Source organism: Myxocyprinus asiaticus, chromosome 27 (assembly GCF_019703515.2).
Source record: "Myxocyprinus asiaticus isolate MX2 ecotype Aquarium Trade chromosome 27, UBuf_Myxa_2, whole genome shotgun sequence".
In the NCBI taxonomy this organism is placed as follows: domain Eukaryota; kingdom Metazoa; phylum Chordata; class Actinopteri; order Cypriniformes; family Catostomidae; genus Myxocyprinus; species Myxocyprinus asiaticus.
This window is the reverse complement of record NC_059370.1, coordinates 15760054-15783384: the sequence shown is the minus strand read 5'-3', so window position 1 is coordinate 15783384 and position 23331 is coordinate 15760054. Positions and strand designations below refer to the sequence as shown.

The 23331-nt window shown below is 38.0% G+C and overlaps 2 protein-coding genes across 5 annotated transcripts; one reads left to right on the top strand and one right to left on the bottom strand.

The window, feature by feature from the left end:
- The first annotated feature begins 335 nt into the window (after positions 1 to 335).
- Positions 336 to 8815, top strand: LOC127417737 (UBX domain-containing protein 1-like). Of its 2 annotated transcripts, none has more exons than XM_051657924.1 (10): positions 336 to 2098; positions 2643 to 2705; positions 2787 to 2840; positions 2955 to 3076; positions 5532 to 5607; positions 5682 to 5873; positions 6023 to 6074; positions 7910 to 8032; positions 8226 to 8403; positions 8519 to 8815. In XM_051657924.1, exons 1-10 carry the CDS (start codon positions 2010 to 2012, stop codon positions 8557 to 8559), a joined length of 990 nt encoding a protein of 329 aa, XP_051513884.1. In that variant the 5' UTR covers positions 336 to 2009; the 3' UTR covers positions 8560 to 8815. The 2 variants fall into 2 exon arrangements, with proteins under 2 accessions (XP_051513884.1, XP_051513885.1); XM_051657925.1 differs by lacking the exon at positions 336 to 2098 and adding an exon at positions 2105 to 2280.
- Positions 8816 to 8965: 150 nt separating this feature from the next.
- Positions 8966 to 21370, bottom strand: LOC127417735 (pre-mRNA-processing factor 39-like). Of its 3 annotated transcripts, XR_007893323.1 has the most exons (15): positions 21295 to 21370; positions 20636 to 20865; positions 20413 to 20538; positions 17084 to 17202; positions 15007 to 15174; positions 14456 to 14639; positions 14264 to 14368; positions 13908 to 14144; positions 13624 to 13750; positions 13206 to 13477; positions 11704 to 11888; positions 11467 to 11538; positions 11205 to 11376; positions 10504 to 10712; positions 8966 to 9950 (listed from the first exon to the last, which is right to left on the bottom strand). XR_007893323.1 is itself a non-coding variant. In XM_051657921.1 (14 exons), the coding sequence occupies exons 1-14, from the start codon at positions 21350 to 21352 to the stop codon at positions 10632 to 10634; spliced, it is 2136 nt and encodes a 711-aa protein (XP_051513881.1). In that variant the 5' UTR covers positions 21353 to 21370; the 3' UTR covers positions 10202 to 10631. The 3 variants fall into 3 exon arrangements, 2 of the variants coding, with proteins under 2 accessions (XP_051513881.1, XP_051513882.1); XM_051657921.1 differs by lacking the exon at positions 8966 to 9950 and having other exon boundaries at positions 10202 to 10712; XM_051657922.1 differs by lacking the exon at positions 8966 to 9950 and having other exon boundaries at positions 10202 to 10709.
- Between the last annotated feature and the right edge of the window lie 1961 nt (positions 21371 to 23331).

Here is a 23331-nt window from a genome sequence, read left to right as displayed (position 1 = left end):
ACATAAAACAGTCATTATTAAAGACATATTGGTTCCAATTTAATCTCTGTCTGTTCTTCCCTTGTGCAATACACTAAACATGCTTTAAACATTTTGTGCATCACGTAGAAGTTAAGAGTAGGCTACATTTAGAAATGTTCAGCCGTGTCCCATCTGGTAATACAAATCCTTCCTGAAAACAAAACTGCACACAACATCTACTATATAAATGAGACTTTATGTAGTTACATAAATACTAAAAATAATGAACTGTCACTGTAAATATAACTCACCCTCTGTGTTCTCACTGACTCTGTATCAAAAGGCAGAAATTAAGGTTCAAGTAAGGATCAGCACAAGGATATATTAAAGCACACAAATGACTTGGAAAAAGAGGGAAGAGAGAAAGTATAAGGGTATGTGTGAGTAGCATGTATGAACTTTGGTGTCTGCCAGTTGAAGAATGCCAGAGCATAAAATGTTGGCTGATTAATTATTACATAATCATCCAATAAGTAACAAGCTGTGAGGCCCATCCCATACGGCACTGTTTGCACGTCCACCGGTGTAACATCTTGTCTTCACAGAGTGACAATGGACACTGTTGCTAATTTGAGTAAATAATGTTAGCTCTAACCCTTGATGTAACATAAATGAACTCTGATGCATAGGGGGGAAAAATGGGAAATAGTAGCAGAATACTGGTTGTCTTTTTTTTTTAGCTGTTGTTGTTGAACACTCTTCTGTATTAAATTTTTTTTCTGAGTATATATTCAAAAAACTTAAATGTAATAATTTATTTTACATAAGTTCTCAATTTGAATAATTAGATTGAGAAAATATATTACCTCATTCTCATAAAATTAAATCAACATCAAATAATATTTTATGCGATTATAACTAATTACTAAGCTTGGAATAGAATATTAAGTACTACATCTGATGTTATAAATAAATAAAAAATAACTAAAAATGAACTAAATTTAAAAAACACAAACTGGGGCATTTTTTACATCATATTTTGATTTTCAGGGTCATTTTTGTTATTTTTGGAGGCATTTTTGCCTCGAACCCCCTTAAAGGAATGTTCCGGGTTCAGTACAAGTTGAGCTCAGTCGACAGCATCTGTGGCTTAATGTTGATTACCACAAAAAATAAATTTTGAAACGTTCCTCCTTTTCTTTTAAAAAAAAAGTAAAAATGGAGGTTAACGAGACACTTACAATGAATGTGAATGTGGCCAATTTTTTTGAGGGTTTAAACACAGAAATATGAAGCGTATAATTTTATAAAAGCACTTGCATTAATTCTTCTGTTAAAACTCATGTATTATTAACTCTGTAAAGTTGTTAAAACTGTCATTTTTATAGTCGTTTTAGGGTTTGTTGACATTACATCGTCATGGCAACGGAGTTGTAAAATTGGCTATAACTTTACACAGAAAAGGTTAGTAAGTGATTTTAATCACACTTAAATCATGTTAACACACATATTGTTTACATCTTGTGTCTATACTTTTGAAAAAGTGAGTATTTAACGTCCAAAAATTGGCCTTCATTCACTTCCATTGTAAGTGTCACACTGTAACAGATGTTTGCTTTTTTAAAGAAAAAGAGGAACGAGTCAAAATTAATTTTGTCGACTGAGCTTAACTTGTTTTGAACCCCGAACATTCCTTTAATTTCTGACGCTGTGTAATAGGCTACTATGTAATAATATATAATAACAAGTTTATAACCTATATAATAATTCTGTTTTAATAATAACTCTCTATAGAATTATTAACTCATTGAAAAGATCAAGAGTGTGTTAGATTTATTTATTTATTTATTTATTTATTACTATGACTTATTTATTTGACTTTATGTGCTTTATTTTCATTCAGTTGTTCACTTGTTTATTTTATGTTGTATCAGGCTAGCTCTTTGCTGTATTTATATCCCCTCTACTGTTTCTAAATTCAAAAGAAAACATTTAAAAGAAAAAGTACCAATGGAAGACCACCAGGCAGGTCCTGGCGTTCAGGAGAAATGCAAATTTTCCAACAGCTTCGCAAATTGTCCCGTTTGTCCCATACGCATTGCCGTAGTTGTGTGTGGATTGGAAGCGACACAGTGGTGTAAGTAGATATGGGGCGTTGTGCAAGGCTAATTTATGATGAAATTGAGTCAAAATATCATAACTGGTTTATTGAAGCACTAGTGCTCTCTATAAAAAACAGAACTGCTTTGTAGAAAATAATAGTAATACAAAAATAATTAGCTATTGCTGGAGGCTGATCAGTGTTAGCTTGCCAGCTAGGTGAGTTTGATCATGTATGTATCAGTATAAATACTGGCTGACTGTCTAAACACTTAGTATTGATTTCAGTTATTTTAATCCATTAGATTTGAGTGTGATACTTAGCGATGCCTTTATTGGGCGGCAAACAGGCGAGTAGAATTGAATCATGTCTTTGTTTCGAGACACTTTGGTAGATTTTATCCCTTTATATCTTGGTCAATATTCTTTCTGTATTATAACTTTAGCCAAAGTATTTGCAGATTTTTCTCAAGTGTGAAACCCTTTAATACCAGTCCATTATGTGTAACTCATAACCCTGTTTGAAGAGCAGTTTTCATTTGCAGTTATCTGTAACTCTTATAATGAACATCTCTTGTTAGCACAATGGCAGAGTTCACCACATTAGAAAGCTTGCTGGAAATGGGCTTCAACAGAAACAGAGCGTAAGTGGTGTGTCTCTACATTGACATTGGCATTTACACAATGACCCAGTAATTTGCACTGACCCATTGGTTGTTTTGCAGGGAGAAGGCTGTAGCACATACTGGAAACCAGGGCATTGAGAGAGCAATGGACTGGTGAGTCACCTGGTTGGAGTTGTAATGGATGAATTTGGCTTGTTGCCACGTATAGACTTTTCAAGGGTGTTGAATTATTATTGTTTTTATTTATTTTTATTTTTTATTGTACAGGTTAATGGAGCATGAGAATGATCCAGATATAGACGAGCCCTATGTCCCACCTGTCGGGAATGTTCTTGGCTCAACAGAAGAACCGAGCAGCCCATGCCAGTCTCCTACAGAAACCTCTGAATGTATGTTCTTCTCATAGTCATTTCATTCTCCTTATTTCCTAACAGAACGATCAGGATTTAATCACAACATAAAATTTTACATTAAAGTGATAGTTCACTCAAATATGAAAATTCTTTCATCATTTACTCACCCGCATGCCATCCCAGATGTGAATGACTTTCTTCTGCAGAACACAAATTAAGATTTATAGAAGAAAATTTCAGCTCTATAGGTCCTTACAGTGCACGTGAATGGTGGCCAGAACTTTGAAGCTCCAAAAAGCATATAAAGGCAGCCCAAAAGTAATCCATTCGACTCCAGTGGTTAAATCCATATCTTCAGAAGTGATTTGATAGGTGTGGGTGAGGAACAGATCAACATTTAAGTCCTTTTTACTGAAAATCTCCACTTTTCTTGGCGATTCACATTCTTCATGCATATCGCCACCTACTGGGCAGGTAGGAGTTTTTTTTTGTTTTTTGTTGATTTTCTCCCCAATTTTGGAATGCCCAATTCCCAGTGCGCTTTAAGTCCTCTTGGTGGTGTAGTGACTCGCCTCAATCCGGGTGGCGGAGGACGAATCTCAGTTGCCTCCACGTCTGAGACCATCAACCAGCGCATCTTATCACGTGGCTTATTGAGTGCGTTACCGCGGAGACATTCACGGCATCCACCACGTGTCCCTCCGAGAGCGAACCACATTATAGCAACCACGAGGAGGTTACCCCATGTGACTCTACCCTCCCTAGCAACCCTAGCAACCAGGCCAGTTTGGTTGCTTAGGAGACCTGGCTGGAGTCACTCAGCACACCATGGGATTTGAACTCGTGACTTTAGGGGTGGCAGTCAGCATCTTTACTTGCCGAGCTACCCAGGCCCCCTGGAGATTTTTTTTTGTAAAAAAAGACTTGAATACTGCTCAGGGCCTCGTTTCCCAAAAGCATCGTAAGCCTAAGTAGATTGAAGAATCCTTCTTATGATTTATCTTAATTTTGTGGCCCGTTTCCCAACAGCATCGTAACTTAAGTAGTACTTGAAAATGCTCGTAGATTAAAGAGTGCAATGCTAAGAACATCATAAGGACACAGATTTATGCAGACACCTGCAGGACAATTGTGAAATTACACCTGATACAATTTAAATACCAATAGCTACACTTTATGCTCATTTAATGTCAGTATACATATGTTTTATTTTATTATTATTTTTAACCGAAAAGGCTAATAATAATAATAATAACAATAATAAAAGCAGAAAGTGGTTAGTCAATATTGGATGAACAGATAAATTAATAAGTAAACAACTAAAGTTATTTGTGGGCTAGTTAGTAACAACAAAGTGGTGGCATGATTGTTGCAGAGAACTGTAAAAATTACAATCAGAGAGAGAAGGGAAAAAGTCAATAAATTGCTGCCGTGCATGAAAATCGTCCGTACAGTATATTGGCTCCTGATCCTCGTCTCCTCTTCCTCGCTCGCATGACGTGCTGTGTAGTACCAAACATGTTGTGTAGCATTGCTGTTACTGTTATCACTTTTGGGAGTTAAGAGCAGATCTCCTTTTGATTGGTGAATGTCCCTAAATCGCAGCTTCCACGCGTCTCTGTATTTTGCGCTCCACATTAACACGGTGAACCTTGTTATATTCAATTAATGCTTGTTGTCATTAGCAGGACCATAGGCTACACATTGACTCCGCTGTCTTCACTGATCCTCGAAGCTTTAATCTCAATCTCCACAGAGCAAATTTTGAAAACTATATATTAAAATGCACATCTGATGAACGAAGCACTGATTGTGTAAAATAAATGGTTTGTTCTGCACAAAATGATTGCAAAACAAAATGCAATTATGTGGTGAATTAAGTTGTACATTTTGGGAAATATTTTTAAATATTTCCAGCGAGGTAAATTACAAACATTTTTAAAGTTATGCACAAATATAATGAAGTTGTAATGATGAACAGCACTATACGGTCACATTTCAGCACTTCACGTTTATGGACAGCATCTCTCTTAAGTAGCACTTAAAGTGTGTCCTCGCTCATTCATGTTATTATGTGCAGTTTTGGGAAACGCACATAAAAAAAATAATGAACGTTTGTAAAATCGCTCGTAGAAAACGCTCTTAACAGTTAAGATCAATCGTTATTGGGAAACGAGGCACTGTTTCTCACCCACATCTATCATATCACTTCTGAAGATATGGATTGAACCACTGGAGTCATATGGATTACTTTTATGCTGCCTTTATGTGGTTTCTGAAGCTTCAAAGTTCTGATCACCATTCACTTTCACTGTATGGACCTACAGAGCTGAGATATTCTTCTAAAAACCTTTATTTGTGTTCTACAGAAGAAAGTAAGTCATATACATATGGGATGGCATGAAGGTTAGTAAATGATGAGAGAATTTTCATTTTTGGGTGAACTATTCCTTTAACATTTATTTTCACTTTCACCCAAAACAAAAACCAGTCACCGAAAATGTAGCAGAAGACGGAGATGCCAAACGACCCATGACAGAGGAAGAGAGGCGGGAACAAGTAAAAAGGTCTGTGCTCTGTGCAGATTTTTTCTTCAAATACATCTTTGAAAGCTGATGGAAATTATTCCTCTTTACTGCAGACTGGAGGAGTTGATGAGGGCGAGACAGGAGGAGAGGAGAGAGAGGGAGCGACAGGAGGAGATAGAAAGAGAGAAGCAGAGGAGGAAACAAGGCCAAGAGCTGCTGCAGGTCAAACAGAAACTTCAGGACGACGAAATGAAGAAGCTGGCGGACCAGCGCAGGAGGGAGAAGATGGAGGACAGACTTGCCAAGTAAGAAAAACATTAATGAAGTGGATGGTAAGCTTATAGCAGCTGACACAATGAGAGATTTCTGTTTGCAGTGGTGTCTGTTATTTGTTGCAGCTTTTCAGTCATGTCGGATTCCAAGTAGTAACCTTTGCATTGTGATCCTTTCTCAGGCAACGGGTTAAAGAGAAGATCGCACGAGACAGAGAGGAGAGGGCGCGAAAGGTATTATTCATCTGATAAAATAAATATTGAATTGTTATATATAACACCCTTCAGGGGCCGTTCACACTGAACCTGTTTTTGCATTTGTCTGTGCATTTTTTCAACTATTTTTCAATCTAAACATGCACTAGACTGACCTCTTTGACCATTGTGCCACATCTCGCTGTGTTTTTCAGACCAGCGGTTCTCAAACTCGGAGCTGTGGCCCCCTGATGGGCCTTAAGGTGGTGCCAGGGGGGCCGTGGAAACATTTTAGAATGTGATTTTTTAAAATGAATTATACATGTATATACTCATGGATTGTAAACGTTAAAACTATGGTGTGCATATATGAGAAATATTAATAAAATAAAATGTGCTTACTGATTATATTTTTAAGCTGTCCCGCACACAAAGCTGCAACGTCATTGAACAGAGACATCAGTAGGTATATTGCTAGTTAACACAGATAGAACATTTGATTGCTATGATCGAGGGGGTCCATTCGGTCTGCAGGGGGACCACAAAAGGATGTAGGATACACAAGGGGGGCCTCACACTGAAAAGGTTTGAGAACCACTGTTTTAGATGGCATGTTTAAATATAGAACGCATATGTAACTTCACCCCCCATTAAATGCATATGTTGGTCAAAAAAGACCCAGGTGAAATCTAGATGCGTATTCTTTATAAAACTGCTGATTTATCAAGGAAAATTAACTCTGATGATAATTTTATTAGTAATTTAAATGTTTTAATAGTTGATGTGTCTTTTGTTCAATTGAAAATGGAGCAGGTGTTTTGGGTGACAGTGTAAAAAAGCTTGTATAACAAGATAAAATATTCATTAAAAAAACTTCATAAAATGAAATGTCTCAACAACTCTACCTACACAAACACATACTGTACATACTCTATAAGTACAATGGACTAGGATAAAAAAAAAAAACATTTTGCCAATTTTATTTTATTTTTTATAAACTAGTAAAATGACAACCTTATGTACTCTATAATGACGAATGACACTATATTCCTTTATAACTCTATGAAGCTATATTTGTTGTTTAGAGTGGTAAGGCGTACTTAAAAAAAGAAAAGTTGCAAGTACAAATACACTAGAAGTGGTTTAGGATCTATGACCATTCATGCCCTTGCAGTGAACTAGACATCTAACCTCAGGTTGCTCCATGAGGACTGTCCCTGTAATGGATGTAATGTCAAACACTTTGGATAAAAGCATTGGCTGAATGACAACTTTCTATTCTTGCATACGTGAACGTGGTATTTAACATATATTTAATTACATAAATGAAAACTGAAAAAAACAACAACAGTGTATTTCAAAACTAATACCAGTGTTATGCATTGAATCCAATAGGAAACACATATGTATTCTAGGGCTGTGATGCAAATTCTCTTATAATCTTAAAATTGTTCAACTAAATTTAGAAAAAGTCACTTCACATGACACCTTGAGGAATACCTGGAGTGGCAGATCATAAGACCACTTCATTTAAAAAAAGTATGCCTTAAAAACTAGACGCTGGGATATTTTTTGACCCACGTGTTCTATGGTTAAAAGAACTTCTTCAACTTTTAAAAACAAGTCTTGAGACTCCTTCGTTTGTTCTATCTGTTGCTCTATGTCTAGATTTTTTTACGGCAAGAACACATTCGGTCTGACTGAACAGCCCTTTAGAGATGTGAATTTGCAAAGTAGCACTAGAGAAGTAGCACTCCTCTTCCTCGTCCCTCTTCTACTTTTTGCTGGTTTCTGTTACTGTTAACTAATCTGTCATGCCGACTACAGTACATTAGGAATATATTTAACAAGTAATAAAACCTGATTATGTGCAGTTTGGAGGCTGTTCATCAAGCACAGATCTGTCATCTCCCCCCTCTGAAGCCCCTCCCCAGTCTCTACCTGACAACCAAGGGCCTCCTCCAGCCAAGAAAGACTACGATGAATGTCGGATACAGGTACTGTAAATTACAAAACATTTTGAATGTGTGTCCACCCCTATGGATACTTCTCATTTTATTGTAAATGTGCAATGCCACGAGGATGTACTGTAACTGTTAGAAGATTTGTAATTCTAAGAATTGGATTTTGAAATGATTCCACAAATACATCAGACATTTCAAACCCCACTCCATCCCTCCTGTTATTAAGGTGCGTCTTCTGGATGGGTCTACCTTGAGTGCTGTCTTTAAGGCTCAGGAACCTCTGGCTGCTGTGAGAGTCTATGTACAGATGAACGGGGCAAACGGAGAGGATTTCAACCTCATCACCCCGTACCCCAGACGTGTCTACACCGATCTGGACATGGAAAAACCCCTGCGTGAGCTGGGTAAGAGAACTTGCAGCTGGTTATATGTCTGTATTTGGAAACAAAATAATGCTTATTGCACATTTGCTTTATTTGATTGTGATTAACAGTCATTTGTGGGTCTTTTATTTTACAGGTTTGGTGCCTTCTGCAGTCCTTGTGGTTACCAAGAAATGAAGGGAAACAAATATAAACACAGCGTTCTTCCACGTCCATGCAAGATCAAACAAATGTCTCTGTGAAGACCATCAAATAAATGGACTGCTACAATGGTTTCACTCAACAAAATGGCAAACATACACTGCATTAGAACTGATCAATAACGTCCTTAATCTTAAACCTGTTACTCCCAATAAAAGGTTGAGCGAGTTTTCATAATAATGAACCTTGAGAAGGTAGTTGTGATTTTTTTTTTTTTTTGCCATGTAAAAATAACAACATTTTTAACAATACAAATTACAGCACCAGTCTCATTCATCTGATCTTAGTTTTAGCATTTGAAAGTGAAGGCAGAAGCTGTTAACAAGTAGGAGCTTTTGAGTGCTGTCAGCAGTAGAGAACCTCATGAAACAAGCAGAACAACTTTTCATTTCAATGTGATTATTTATATAAGAATTGTTTGACAAATGATTTAAACAAAAATTAGTTCTGTTCGAGTTTCATAAATGAGGCCTAGTGACATTAAAGTAGCTGTAAGCAATTTTTTTCATGAAAAGGTATGCATAAAATGTTCCTACTCCCTTAAAGATATTAATGAAATAAGTGTCCTGAGATATCTCACTGGTCTCTGTGACAGCTGTAGACTTTGTAAACAGCAAACAAAAAAGTTTCCGGGGACATTGACGCTTTTCACCTGTCAGTCATTTTGCTCGGGTATTATTGTGACACTGCTGAATTTGACAGCCACAAGAACAAACAATGCTGCTCTTTTGCTCAGTTTTGGTCTCAAAATTATCTTTGGAGGGCGGGGTTTTGCAATGAGGGGCCCAGCTAATTCAATGGCTCAGTCACGTGAACACTTCAGAACTCTAAAATCACTTACAGCACCTTTAAAATCTTCAAATATTCACTGATATCTATGAGCTGGTAAGAGCCTGTGCAATGCCAATTTTATGTTCTGAATCATAGCAGAGACGGGCCACTTCTATTTAAATGAATGGGAGAAATTGAAAAGCCCAACCATGAAGCTCTAATGCCCAACTGATGTAGAAAGGAAGTCGTGCTTTACAGGTAAAAGAGCCAATCACCTTTTAGATACAGACATCGCCTGTTAATCAACTCGCTAACGCGTATGCGCATTAGCTATACAAGCCGGGAAAATTGCATGTTTTTAGCGTAATATTAGGTAAAGCAGCACAATTTATGATTCCAATATTATCACATTTTATTGCTGATTTTAAATATGTTCTTTGATCGTAATCTTCACCAACCGTTTTTGAGATTTCGGTGTTCCCCCATTCAAGTAGATAGAAGCTGCACTGGCATGACTGGAAATAGTCTCCCGAGGGCGTTCCAAAGATGGCCGCCAGTGGACTGACTTGCTAGAAAGACTTTGATTATAGTCATGTCTGAAAAAGGGAAATCAGCAATTATAATACCTTTTGTCATTGAAGTGTGCAGCCAGGCACAGTGAATTTAATCTAAAGCTTCCTCTAAACCATTAAAAAAAAGCACTTGTTAATATGAAGAAAAAAATAAATAAAAAATGTGACAATAAGTAATACATTTCACAATTCAGGATGCAACAGACTCCTCAACTGCTGCTGTTCACTACAAAATATTTAAGTCAATTAAGTTAATAAGTATCATTACAAGCATATTTTAAGAAAACAACTTTGTTAACTGTATTTTATTAGAATGATAAGATGTTGGCTGCACAGAATAAACAACTTTTAAAACATTTTAAAAGAACTTGGTACAAAATTGTCAACATTCACATAAAACATTTTATGGATTTAATAAAAGTGCCTTTAATTTACACATAAGCTGCTTAAAAACCAAGAATGAACCTGTAAATCTACCAATACATTTTAAGTCTAAAGGTGGCACAGAGTAATTTTTAGGGTAAGTTAGGGTAACAGACATTAAAAGCATAAGATTTTCAAAACTTATACATTTTACCCCTCATTGTTTTGATGCCCCGCATACTGGCTCATAGTTAGACGCTTTCCTATGTTGATTTGGGAAGACTGAGGATGTTTGAGTGGATCATATGAAGCAATACTCCAGACCTCAGTCTCTGAACAGGTTTAGCTGTGAGGGTAGTACTGATTGTACTGATTGTACTGATTCCAAGGGTTCTGGTAGCTGCCGTACGCCCCGTACTGCTGCTGAGACACAAGGACAAGATGTATTTATGATAAACATTTTCATTCAACATGCAATTTCTTTGATATCTACTTTTGAAAATGGAAATTTGAAAATAGGGGGTCATCCCTGTTTTTAGATAGCCAATAGGCTTTAGTTGCATCACAGCCATTAACCATTGCTATGTTCTAAATAGCTTATGCTATTCCAAACTTAGCTATGATTTACTTGCTGGTTGGTTGCCGGGGGAGGGACTGTCTCATTTACTAGAGCATTTGATCGGACAAAAAAAAATGTGTAGTGCAACATGAATAATCCATATGTTTGGTCCATTTTGCCATCTGAGAAAGAATCTGCATACTGTATTAAATCCATTCATCTATTAAAAAATGAATTTTGTTCATGTTTAGTAGTACACTAGCACGAGCTAGTACACATGGACTAAAAGCCACAAAAGGAATTTTGATTTCATAAGGTCTTGGCATACATGCAAATGATAAGATTCTTCAATGTACCTGGTACCAGCTCCCATAACTTCCATACGATCCACTCATGTCTCCACCCATCATAGGAGGAGGTGGTGTTGTAATGGGAACGTGAGGCATAGTGGGTGGAGCGGTCTGTGGAGGCACCGTCATGGCAGATCCATCATCCATTTTACTCATCTTCTCTGGATCGTCACTATCACTACAGCAATACAAAGAGAGCATTAAAAAGACCAACCACAAGAAAACAAATTCTCACAGAATATCTCTGGGCTTATTTTGTTGGGCTCACCCGTTCTCTGCTCCTCTCTTTCCATCGTGCTCCTTTAGCAGCTTTTGGTGCTCGTCATACATACTCAACACACTGATAATAAATTAGAAAAATATACAAAATGTAAATAAACCTAGTAATGCAGAAGCAAAGTTAGAATGTACTATGCAGTAAATACAATAACCTTTAAAAAGTCAGATTTCTCATATTTATCAGTTATTAATTGCTATTTCCGCAATGGTTTGAATGAACTCTGACCTTTGTACTGTAGTCCCAAAATCCTCAGCGTACTGTAGGCCACGTTGGGAGAAAAGGATTTTGGTCTTTGGGGAGAGAGGAGCAGCAAGAGCTTTAGCCACACACTGCTGGACCCCTCCACCATTAGCACGCAGGTCACCTGACATCTCCAGATCCAGAAGGTTCTGATACAACCTACTGTTATCCTGAAAAGCCAATCACAGAATATCAAAACATCAACGATTGAGTCATGCAAGCTAATGGTATTGTGGTGCAACATTTGCTGCATATTGTGAAAATACAGTATAATCACTGCAAGGGTCCCAATGTCCTGGTCCTATTTTACTCCAAATCAAAAGAAACAAACAAGAGACATTATTTACTATATAGAAAATGAAGCCTATTTCAGGGCCATAAAGATTATTTTTGTTAAAGTTAAGAACTTTTTACCCCTCCAATTCTCATTACTGCAATGCAAAAAAGATTGTGGTCATTATGATGCTCTCATTACTGCTCCCTTGGTACTGCACACATTTTCCCACATTTTATTGCATGTTTTTATTGTAATACCATCTGTATTACATTGCTTACTGTAATTCCATCATTATTGAAAACAGTGGGAATAGTAAAAGTAAAATGTCCAAAAGCATTATGGTAATGAGTATGGGGGGGGTAAAATGTGCTTAAAGGAATAGTTCATCCAAAATTATAAACTCTCATCATTTACTCTCTCATCCCAGATGTGTAAGACTTTCATTCTTCTGCAGAACACAAAGATTTGCTCTGTAGGTCCATACAATGCAAGTGAATGGCAACCAAAACGTTGAGCCCCAAAAAGCATATAATGACAGCATAAAAGTAATCCATCAGACTCTGGTGTTTTAATCCATATATTCAGAAGTGATTTGATAGGTGTGGGTGAGCAACAGATCAATATTTAAGTTGCTCTTTTACTATCAATCTTCACTTTCATTTCCACATTCTTCTTATTTTGTTTTTGGTGATTCGCATTCTTCATGCATATCGCCACCTACAGGGCAGGGAAGAGAATTTATAGTAAAAAGCACTTAAATACTGATCCGCTTCTCACCCACACCTATCATATCGCTTCTGAAAATATAGATTTAACCACTGGAGTCTTATGGATTTATTTTATGCTGCCTTTATGTGCTTTTTGGGGTTTCAAAGTTCAGGTCACTATACACTTGCATTGTATGGACTTACAGAGCTGAGATATTCTTCTAAAAATCTTTGTTTGTGTTCTGCTGAAAAATGGGGTGTCATGAGGGTGAGTAAATGATGAGATAATTTTCATCTCTTTAAGTGTCCATACAATGTCACAATGCAAAACATCTTAATGGTCCTAAATGTAGGCTTCAGTTTGTTTATGCAAAATATAATTTCATAATTGTACTGATTTGGGACCAGCCATTTTGAGAGGTTTCATGAGAATCACCCAGTAAGATATCAAGACAGAAATACATAAATGTAAAACAGTGTGACTTTCATCACTTGTGTTATACCGGACTGAGCTCTATGGCCTCCTGTAGAACAGTGCGGGCCCTGGCTGGGTTCTTGCACAGCTTGAGAAGGAAGCGGGAAAGTTTGATCGAGTAGAAGGCATGAAGTGAGGGATTGTCTTTACTCTGTTCTAGTGCCTCCTTCAGTAGCGATTCTGCCACATCAAGACGACCTGCCCTCCTCTGCTGACTTATCCTCCTCAAACGCACCGCAGCCAAACCAGGCAATGTCATCTCCAGAGACTCTAGAATGCGCTGTGCCTCTAAAATATTACCTAGAGATGTTTTAAATTGCGTGAGAGAATAATATGTAAACACTGTGGGTTGAGTCAAGAACCAAATCATAAAAATCCCAATTTCTGTTATAAATCACAACAATGTCTTAGTGATGGAGTTTTTTCTGTGATAAGTTGAATCTCACCATGCTTTTCTTCGAACGAGGACCACTGAAGATGGATGCTGTGTTTGTATGGAAGATGGATTTCACAAGCTCTGCGGTACACGTTACGCACTTCCTCCAGACACCGTGGTTCCAGGTAATGCACATACTGTGACACACACACACACACACACACACACACACACATTACAAATGACAGCTAAAACACTACAGGTCTTGCAATTCAGCACTATAAAAAAAATCATAATTCCGTTTTCCATAATTAAGCACTTCTATAATCAGCTGCCGAATCTCCCTACACTTACTTTATCCCAGAATTCCTCATAGAGTGCGCAGGCAATGAGACAGCGCTCAAACAGAATCAGTACTCTCTCATGTCCAGCCACACACACTTTTTTGGAGCTTTCCTGGCCTTCCACAGACGTCCTTTCGACATCCATCTCTGCCGTCTCAGCCTCTGCCATCTCCCAGTCCAGATAACTCTGCCAGGCTTTCAGCTGGGCTCTGTCCAGAGGCTTCACATGGAAATACGGCCTTTTAATCTGAAACAGAGCAAGAGGGAGCAAGAAAGAAAGAAAGAAAGAAAAAAAGTCAGACTAATGGAACAACTAAATGCAAGAGAAAGTGAGAATGAGAAGAGAAAGTTTAATATGGATCTTACAGCATCCTCAAAGTTCCATCTCTTCCTGACTTCTGCCTCATTTTGCTGGTACACTTCCTCTCTGCTGGCCAACAGAAGCTCCTGCATCTTCTGTACTGCCTCTTCCTGTAATAAAGGAAGACAAAAGATGTTACAGGTCAAAATGAATGTTTATAAACCAAGGGTTCATGGTTTGGCTGGAAAGTGAGTTACCGAGTCCTTTCCGTTGTCTGCAGGCTCTTCCTCCCCTGGCGGTCTCTCCTCTTCATCTGCAGCGATATCAGTTCTCTCTTTTTTGGCCTGAATTTGGCTCTGTTTGTACTCAGCCCTCACCTTCCTGTACTCCTCTGGGGACAGGACGTCATGCGGCGGGTGGGAAGTTAAGTGTGTTTTTAGTCTAAGGAAAGAGACAGAAATTCAGAAAGGGACCATCAGCCTAATGCAACACAAGTGTCATAATGATTTTTATGGACTCTGAAAGCAAAAGACATTTTGTGATATTTTGGTGATCTGGATTTGATGTGCTTAACTGCAGGTGTTTGACAGTTTACCAATTAGGCTTTTGTTGATGCATTCAGCTGCATCTAAATATAAAGGGGGAAAGAGATCACAGAATATGAGCGTGAGAAGAAATTATAACAAATCCTCACAAATCCATGCGTGTGTGTGTGTGGTTTGTAAACTGCCGTGCCTCAAATCTGAGGAGTGCGAGGACAAAAAATTATGTTAACACATCTAACATAAGGCCCATTAGTATAGCATACTTTTCATAGTGCATGTTGTAAAACTGTGTGGGGACCCGCAGTACTCGGTCATAGACCACTGTCATGGCCTTTAGGTTTCCCTGCTCCTTCTCCCACTCGGCATACAGATCCCACAGCCTGTCTGAATGGAAGTCCCAGCCAGCGGCTGCCACTGCCTCCTCAAACACACTGAGAAGAGATCAGAGGACTCCATTACACCATTCCAAATGACAGAACCAAGAAGATCTTGAAAAAGCATGAAAATGGATCAATAGTCTGAACAGTCTTGCCCTTTGTTTTAAGTTGCTTTGGTAAGAAGTCATCTTACTAGAAAATAATGTAAATGTGAATCCAAATTTGATTGAAAATACTGAAAGGAAACAGGAAGTGGGTCACTGACATGACATTCAAGCAGTGCCTTGTGGTCTGACTTCATCTGAAACTACTTTAAGCATGTTTTCTAATTATTGTACAATTATTATACATGCAATTTTATAACCTCATACTAATTGGAATATTACATAGAATATTTGTACATTGAAAAATTCACACCACAGTTCTTTTTAAGTAAACTGCTTAAAGGGACAGTTTACCCAAAAATGAAAATTCTCTCATGATTTACTCACCCTCATGCCATCCCAGATGTGAATGACTTTCTTTCTTCTGATGAACACAAATTAAGATTTTTAGAAGAATATTTCAGCTCTGTCGGTCCTCACAATGCAAGTGAATGGTGACCAGGATTTTGAAGCTCCAAAAAGCACATAAAGGCAGCATAAAAGTAAAAGTGGTTAAAGTCATGTATTCTGAGTGCAGACCAAAATATAACTCCTTTTTCACTGTACATCTTGCCATTGCAGCCTCTAGTCACGATCATGATTTCAAGCTCGATAACACTTCCTAGTGCTCGAGAAATGCGCAGAGCGCTAGGTGGTGCTAGGAAGTGTAAGTGAGCTTGAAATCATGTTCATCAAGGAGACTGCTGATGTCAAAGTTTATAGTGAAAAAAGAGCTATACACTCACAGAGCGCTTTGTTGAGTACACCTATACACATACTTTTTCATGTGATTATCTAATCAGCCAATCGTGTGGCAGCAGTGCAATGCATAAAATCATCCAGATACGGGTCAGGAGCTTCAGTTAATGTTCACATCAACCATCAGAATAGGGAAAAAATGTGATCTCAGTGATTTGGACCGTGGCATGATTGTTGGTGCCAGACAGGCTGGTTTGAGTATTTCTGTAACTGCTGATCTCCTGGGAATTTCACACACAACAGTCACTCAGAATGGTGACAAAAACAAAAAATATCCAGTGAGCGGCAGTTCTGCGGATGTTGATGACAGAGGTCAACGGAGAATGGCCAGACTGATTTGAGCTGACAGAAAGGCTATATTAACACAGGTAACCCCTCTATACAATTGTAGTGAGCAGAATAGCATCTCAGAATGCACATGTCAAACCTTTAGGACCATAGTGTTCCTAATAAAGTGCTCGGTGAGTGTATTTTGGTCTGTTCTCACTCAAAACCAATTGGATTGCTTCATTAAACCACTGGAGTCGTATGGATTACTTTTATGATGCCTTTATGTGCTTTTTGGAGCATCAATATTTTGGTCACCATTCACTTGCATTGTGAGGACTGACAGAGCTGAAATATTCATCTAAAATTCTTAATTTGTGTTCTGCAGAAGAAAATCATACACATCTGGGATGGCACGAGTAAATAATGAGAGAATTTTCATTTTGGGGAAATTGCTGAAAAACGTGAAATTTTTAACCTAACCTAAAGTTACAATTTTAACCTAAAATCTTGATGATAACAAAAATGTAATGTTATTTATTATTACATATTATTTGTCAATTACTCAAATCTACCTGATCACTGAATTAAAATAACATTTAACAGTAATCTTAAAAGGGATCTTAGATCTTCGAGGTGTTGAATCTTGGAAAAGTCCTAAGAGTTGACAAGAACCTAAAAAGGAGTGTCTTATGTTGTTATTTAGAAAATATTATAGAATAAAAATGGAAGCAGAGGCATTGTGGCAATAAAGTTGGAAAATAATTGTATATGGTGTAGTTTCTCTGTGGTACCAGCGGATGCGCTGTGCTGACTCAGGCAGGTTCATGTTGAGCGTTCCCAGCAGCAGATTGACATAATGAATCCAGAGATCAACACTGAGAGGGATGGCCTTCAAACCTTGTTCACACACCTATCACATGGGGAAAAAAAAAACAGAGCATTACACCTGCACCAATATTTCCAACAAATATTTGATATTAAAAACCTTAGAATCAGAATAGTCAAGTCAGTATTATACAGCACTTCCACAATACATATCGATCCCGTTTACACCTGGTATTAAGATGCGCCTTGGGTGATCTGATCACATCACTGTTCACACCTGGTCACCTAAATGGGTCTCATGTGACCACTTGTGTTTGGATTTCAGGGAGAGGATTTCTGTTTTATGACAACATACTGTACATCAATTACTATGTCAGTGTGTTACTGCATGACTTTAAAGTGCAACAAAGTCAGAAAAGACAAAGCGCGAAAAAAACAGTGCGCTATTTCTCCCAGATGCAGCTGAAATTTAATCTATGCACAAAAGCAGAATTGTCAAGCAGAATTTTAGTGCAGGGATGGGCAACTTTGAAGGGGGCGAGGGCCAACATTTTTTTCTCCATTCTACCAAGGGGCCGGATTACAGATCTACACTGTAACAATGTTCACCCCTTTACTCAACTTCCTCATTATTGTGGGTAATCAATGCACAACTAATGCAATGTTCTTTTAAAGATTTTGTTACCTATATTAATATTTTTATTTAGCAATATTTATAAAAACGAATAATTATTTTGTAGCTTGCGTTTTTACTAAAACATGCCGTTCACATGTGCAAATTCATGTTCAATTGACAAGCAATATACTTCAGACGTACATTTTCAAGAAAATTTCTCTCATTTGCATTGTCTACATTTGCAACAGACAACATTTTCAACCCCACCTCATAAAACAACTTACAGGTATTAGTTCAAATCTAAATATTATCATCAATAACAATACTGGATACAAGAACATAACATTTCAGTGCATTAATACAAAACATTTCAGCACCACAACATACACGCATGGAACATTCTCACTATTCGCAAGACTTTTCACAGTCAGTCAGGCATTTCAATCGCCCATTTCTTCAAAGTTTCTCCCTCTTATAACAACTTTTTCGTTTTTCACAAGCACGAGCGAAACAGCATTAGATGTCTTTGGTGATTCCCGCACTGTCACGGATATTTTATTTACCCTTTATATCTATGCAGCTCTGGTGTATGTATCTCTCATACTGTACGTCTCTTTGATCACTTGATCAATGGTGTTTGTGAATCAAATTGAAATCTTTAATGACAGATTTCGTATCCAGGCAAACAAAAGACATGGGTTCCACCTGCGTACATTAACAATAGCGCGCACTATGTCTCTAACAAACTGAGGTAAAATTTAGCTCAATTTAATAACATTATAAACTGAATGCAATATTTACATAATCCCTTTTTCAAAGAAATAAAATCAATCCTCAGTCTTGCCCGACGGGCCGTATTCAACGATACAGAGGGCCGTATATGGCCCGCGGGCCACCAGTTGCCCATCTCTGTTTTAGTGGATTAGTTGTATTAACCTGAGCTGCAGATGTTCGTGCTTCTCATAAGTGTCTGTGCATGATTCAGATACATGAAGAAGATCCATAAAGTTCTCTTGTTTGTATCTGCTTTTTTTTAAAAAAATTATTTCCTTTTAAAGTTGCTTGTGACCGGCAAAATTCAAACTCTATGTGATGAGGAGGAGGGCGTGGCCAGGCCGTAAGGATGCACGCCTGGCGCTGTTACCCCAATCAGCCAGGAGGGGGGATAAGGAGGAGCCGGAGAAGCCAGTTGGGTGAACAATCATGAAGACTTTTAATCAAACACAACACAAAAACTGCTTTTCAGCACAACCAAACATTGACATGCACACACAGCTCTGCATGCATCTCTCTCTCTCGCTCTCTCTCTCCCCAACTGGCTTCTCCGGCTCCTCCTTATCCCCCTCCTGGCTGATTGGGGTAACTCAGTGCCAGGCATCCATCCTTACGGCCCAGCCACGCCCTCCTCCCCATCACACTCTAGCACAGCGGTTGATTGACAGGTGAGGGGTGGCGCTTCACTGCTGTCCGGGACACATCAAGACGGATTAGCATTTACACAAGGGCTGGGAGATATGTAACAAATATTTTAGAGATAAATGCCTTAAAAATATTGCGATTACATCGTCAACCCCCCCTGCCGAGGGTCGTGAATTTTTTTGCTTTACTGATCTTGGTTTAAAAATGTAATTCATTCAAACAAAACACTTTTCTAAATTCAAATAGCACTTTAAACCAAACAAAAAAAGCAATAAAATAATGAAGTGATCAAAAATCTTATTTAACCACTTCCCCAGATCCAAACATTTACTGTCTCCAATGGCTCCATTTGCCATCACGGAATCCGCAATGCATGCCAACTGTGAGGAAATAAAGAGCTTTAAACTCACAGCACCTCCCGATATGATCGGAGATCATTTTCAGCATTCTCATATTATTCTTGCAAACAGTTTTCAGACGAATGAAACAGATTAAAAAAAGAGGGAGAACTCTTTACATGCGCTTGGTCCCCTTGACAGGCTCGTGCTTCAGATTCAGACACGAGCATTGACGGCTTTTCTGTTATCTGTTCTTAAAAATATGATAAAGTGTGTCTCTTCAAGCACGTGTCTTTGTGACTAACAGCAATTCTTGTCATGTGTCACTCCGAGACGTCTTACAGGTCGCCCGCCTGTTGCGGGTAGATGAGCAAAATTACCCGTGTGTGAAATACATCTGGACAAGGAGCTTGCGAACTGGATTCAGCCTCGTCGTATTTTGCGGGTGCTAGTTTCACACCCTTGCCACCGTTTAATATATATTTGGCGACTTCCTAGATCCATGGTTTTGCCATTTCCCAATATTGTCGATCATCATCTGGTCGCAATCGGCATTGGGATCTTTGTAAGACATTGTCGATATCCAATTACTTTGTCACATCACCCAGCCCTAGTTTATACCTCAAATGTATTGTGGTCACATGCATTTTGACCACATTCGTATGTGCTTTTTGTGATCGGTTCCCAAAATATTTTACATCCTGTTTAGACCTGCATTTAGCTCTGACCACATGTGATCGGATCAGCCAAAATGCATCTTACCAGATGTAAACAGGGTTGATCATTTCAAAGCAGCTTTACAGAAAACAGTGCGTTATTGTCCCAAGTGAGCAAGCTGAATCCAATGTGGAAATGTAAAAACTCTAAAAGATACACTGTCCTGAAACACTCATCTTTGCATGATGGACATGCATGTTCTTACCTTTTCAGCTTTGTTGTTGTGACCGGCTCGTCTCTCGAGATCTGCAAATTTTTTCCAATAACCGTAACACAGAGGGTACCTCGCCAGAAATGCATTCAGGGATTGACGACAAGCCCTCATGTGGCCCTGCAATAAATTACTGTCATAACAAGCTCTAGCTCCAGTAATAAAGTAGAAATGCAACCTTGCCTATAAAGTTATTTGTTGTCAGCATTATGATCACCTCTTGTTCACAATACTGCAGAAGATCAGTCCAGCTGTTGAAATCCAGAGGATTGTCACTGGTCAGTTTCCAAAGTCTCTCGAAGTCTGCTGGTAACTCTCCCTCTTCCTCCTCCTCTCCTTCTGCCGTGTAGGATGCTGTTGGGGCGCTCGTGTCTCCCCCATCACCACTCTCCTCTGACCCAACAACATCTGACTTGGGAAGTTCTGCAACCTCAGGATCATACAACCCTGTCATTCAAACAGATGTGTTCAAACACAAAGCAATTCATCTAATTCACTATATGGAAATTGGTTCAGTAATAAAAGTGAGTATATCGCTGCTTGTATGCATGTGTCTTTCTGGATCCAGTTTAAACTTTGTTGACGACAGGTTTTTAAGAGACAAGATATTTCAATGGTCTGCAGCTACAACCTCATTATAAAACTGATATTACGTGTAAAAACAGAATAACCTTTTTTTATTTTTATTATTTAGTTTAAAATACTGAAGTACTGTATTAATACTCAAATAGTAAGCTCGCTAGCTATATTATGAAGACGCGCTGGTGTAATAATTGATGTATTGTAGCATTTCAGAAATCAGTAAGACAATAATTTAGCTACACACACGGTTGCAATCTTAAAAATGTTGTAGTTAAGTAAACAAAAATGGAAAACCTGAAGGGTTTGTCAGATGCCCGTTGTTGCTCAAGTCGTCTGTGCCTTCCGCCGCCATTATTGTCCACACAACAAATGACGCACATAATGTGCAACTGCTGTCACTGGCGCAGCAGATCGACGAAATCAAAATCACCGACTATTTTATTAATTTATTTTTATTTTATTTTTATATTATAATTTTTCTAATTTATTTATTTTTCATCTCACTTTATTTTATTTCAATAAATTTGTATTTAATATAACTGTTCAGGTCCGTGGACAATCCGTGTGTTCGTTTCATATCCGTAAAAAAAATTAAAAAAAATAAATAAATAAAAAATGGAAAATGAATAAACAACTTGTCTTTTTATTTAGCAATTATATGCCTTGGTAAATTATTTACTAAAACAAAGGCTAACGGGAATCGACACTTTTAACTTTATATTCTGCTGTTCCTGTGAGGATCATAGATGCTGGAACTTATGCTGCCTTCATGTACTATCTGAATTTTCCTACATACAACTTCTGAAGTGGTGATTAAGAGTATGTCGCGTTCACGTGCTTTGTTGTCGGAAAGAACAGGAACGACACTAGGTATATATTTCTTGAGGAACTTTTATTTTGACAACATAATACATATCAGTTAGCTTGCTGACGATAATGGAATTCAAGCTATTCAAGGTCAAATACAAGCTATTTTCACAATGTAAAAATGTACATCATGCATCAAATGGGTGCTGATATATATAAATTAATTTGATCAAAACGGCAAGCACTAACAATGAGCTGTATTTAGAAAAATGAACAAAATCTGTCATTCACTACAGAAACTGTACTCTTCTCCGCCATGTTGAAAGTTTATGATTCGTTCCATCTCGGAAACTCGGGCATCATCATTATCTCTGAGTTTCCCTGTCAATTACGACTTGAAGGGTTATTCATGTGCAGCTTCCGAGTGGGAAACTCATATTCACGATTATTCCGAGAGCACGTGAAGGCAGCATTAGTTTTATATGGGGACGTGGGAAAATGTAATAATTACCAGAGTTTCTCACTGATTTTAATCCCGTTTGAATTGGTCATGATTTTTATGGACTGCACGTTCACGCACCATTAAAGATAATCGCGTAGACTATTTTACCTTCTATAAAACGCCTGGTAAAAAATAACCCCTGGTTATAATCCCGTGCAAACTGACATGCTGGTAAAAAGCCAGTGAATCTGCACTGTCCATCATGAACCCTAAAGGGTAAGAAAGTAAAGGTTTCTGTGAACTTTCCGTGTTTCTCAAGTCATTCAATTGTCTGAAGTTGATGCTGGCCAAGAGAAGAGACCAGAAACCGTAAAACGCGATTCACTTCAGAAAAACTGCAGATAATGTTGGCTTGCGTTTGGACTGATGCATGTTTTTCTCAAGCATTTTATGCTGTCGAGAGTTTATTTAGTCAAGAATATATATATCAGAAGTTTACATATACATAGGTTGAAGTAATTAAAACTAATTTTTTTTTTTTTAACCACTCCACAGATTTAATATTAGCAAACTATAGTTTTGGAAAGTTGTTTAGAACATCTACGCTGTGCATGACAAAAGTAATTTTTCCAACACTTGTTTACAGACAGATTGTTTAACTTTTACTTGACTATATCACAATTCCAGTGGGTCAGAAGTTTACATACACTAAGTTAACTGTGCCTTTAAGCAGCTTGGAAAATTCAAGCTTTTGACAATTAGCTTCTGATAGGAGGTGTACTGCATTGGAAGTGTACCTGTGGATGTATTTTAAGGCCTACCTTCAAACTCAGTGCCTCTATGCTTGACATCATGGGAAAATCAAAAGTAATCAGCCAAGACCTCAGAAAAATAATTGTAGACCTCCACAAGTCTGGTTCATCTTTGGGAGCAATTTCCAAATGCCTGAAGGTACCACATTCATCTGTACAAACAATAGTACACAAGTATAAACACCATGAGACCACGCAGCCATCATACCTCTCAGGCAGGAGAGCCATTCTATCTCCTAGAGATGAATGTAGTTTGGTGCAAAAAGTGCA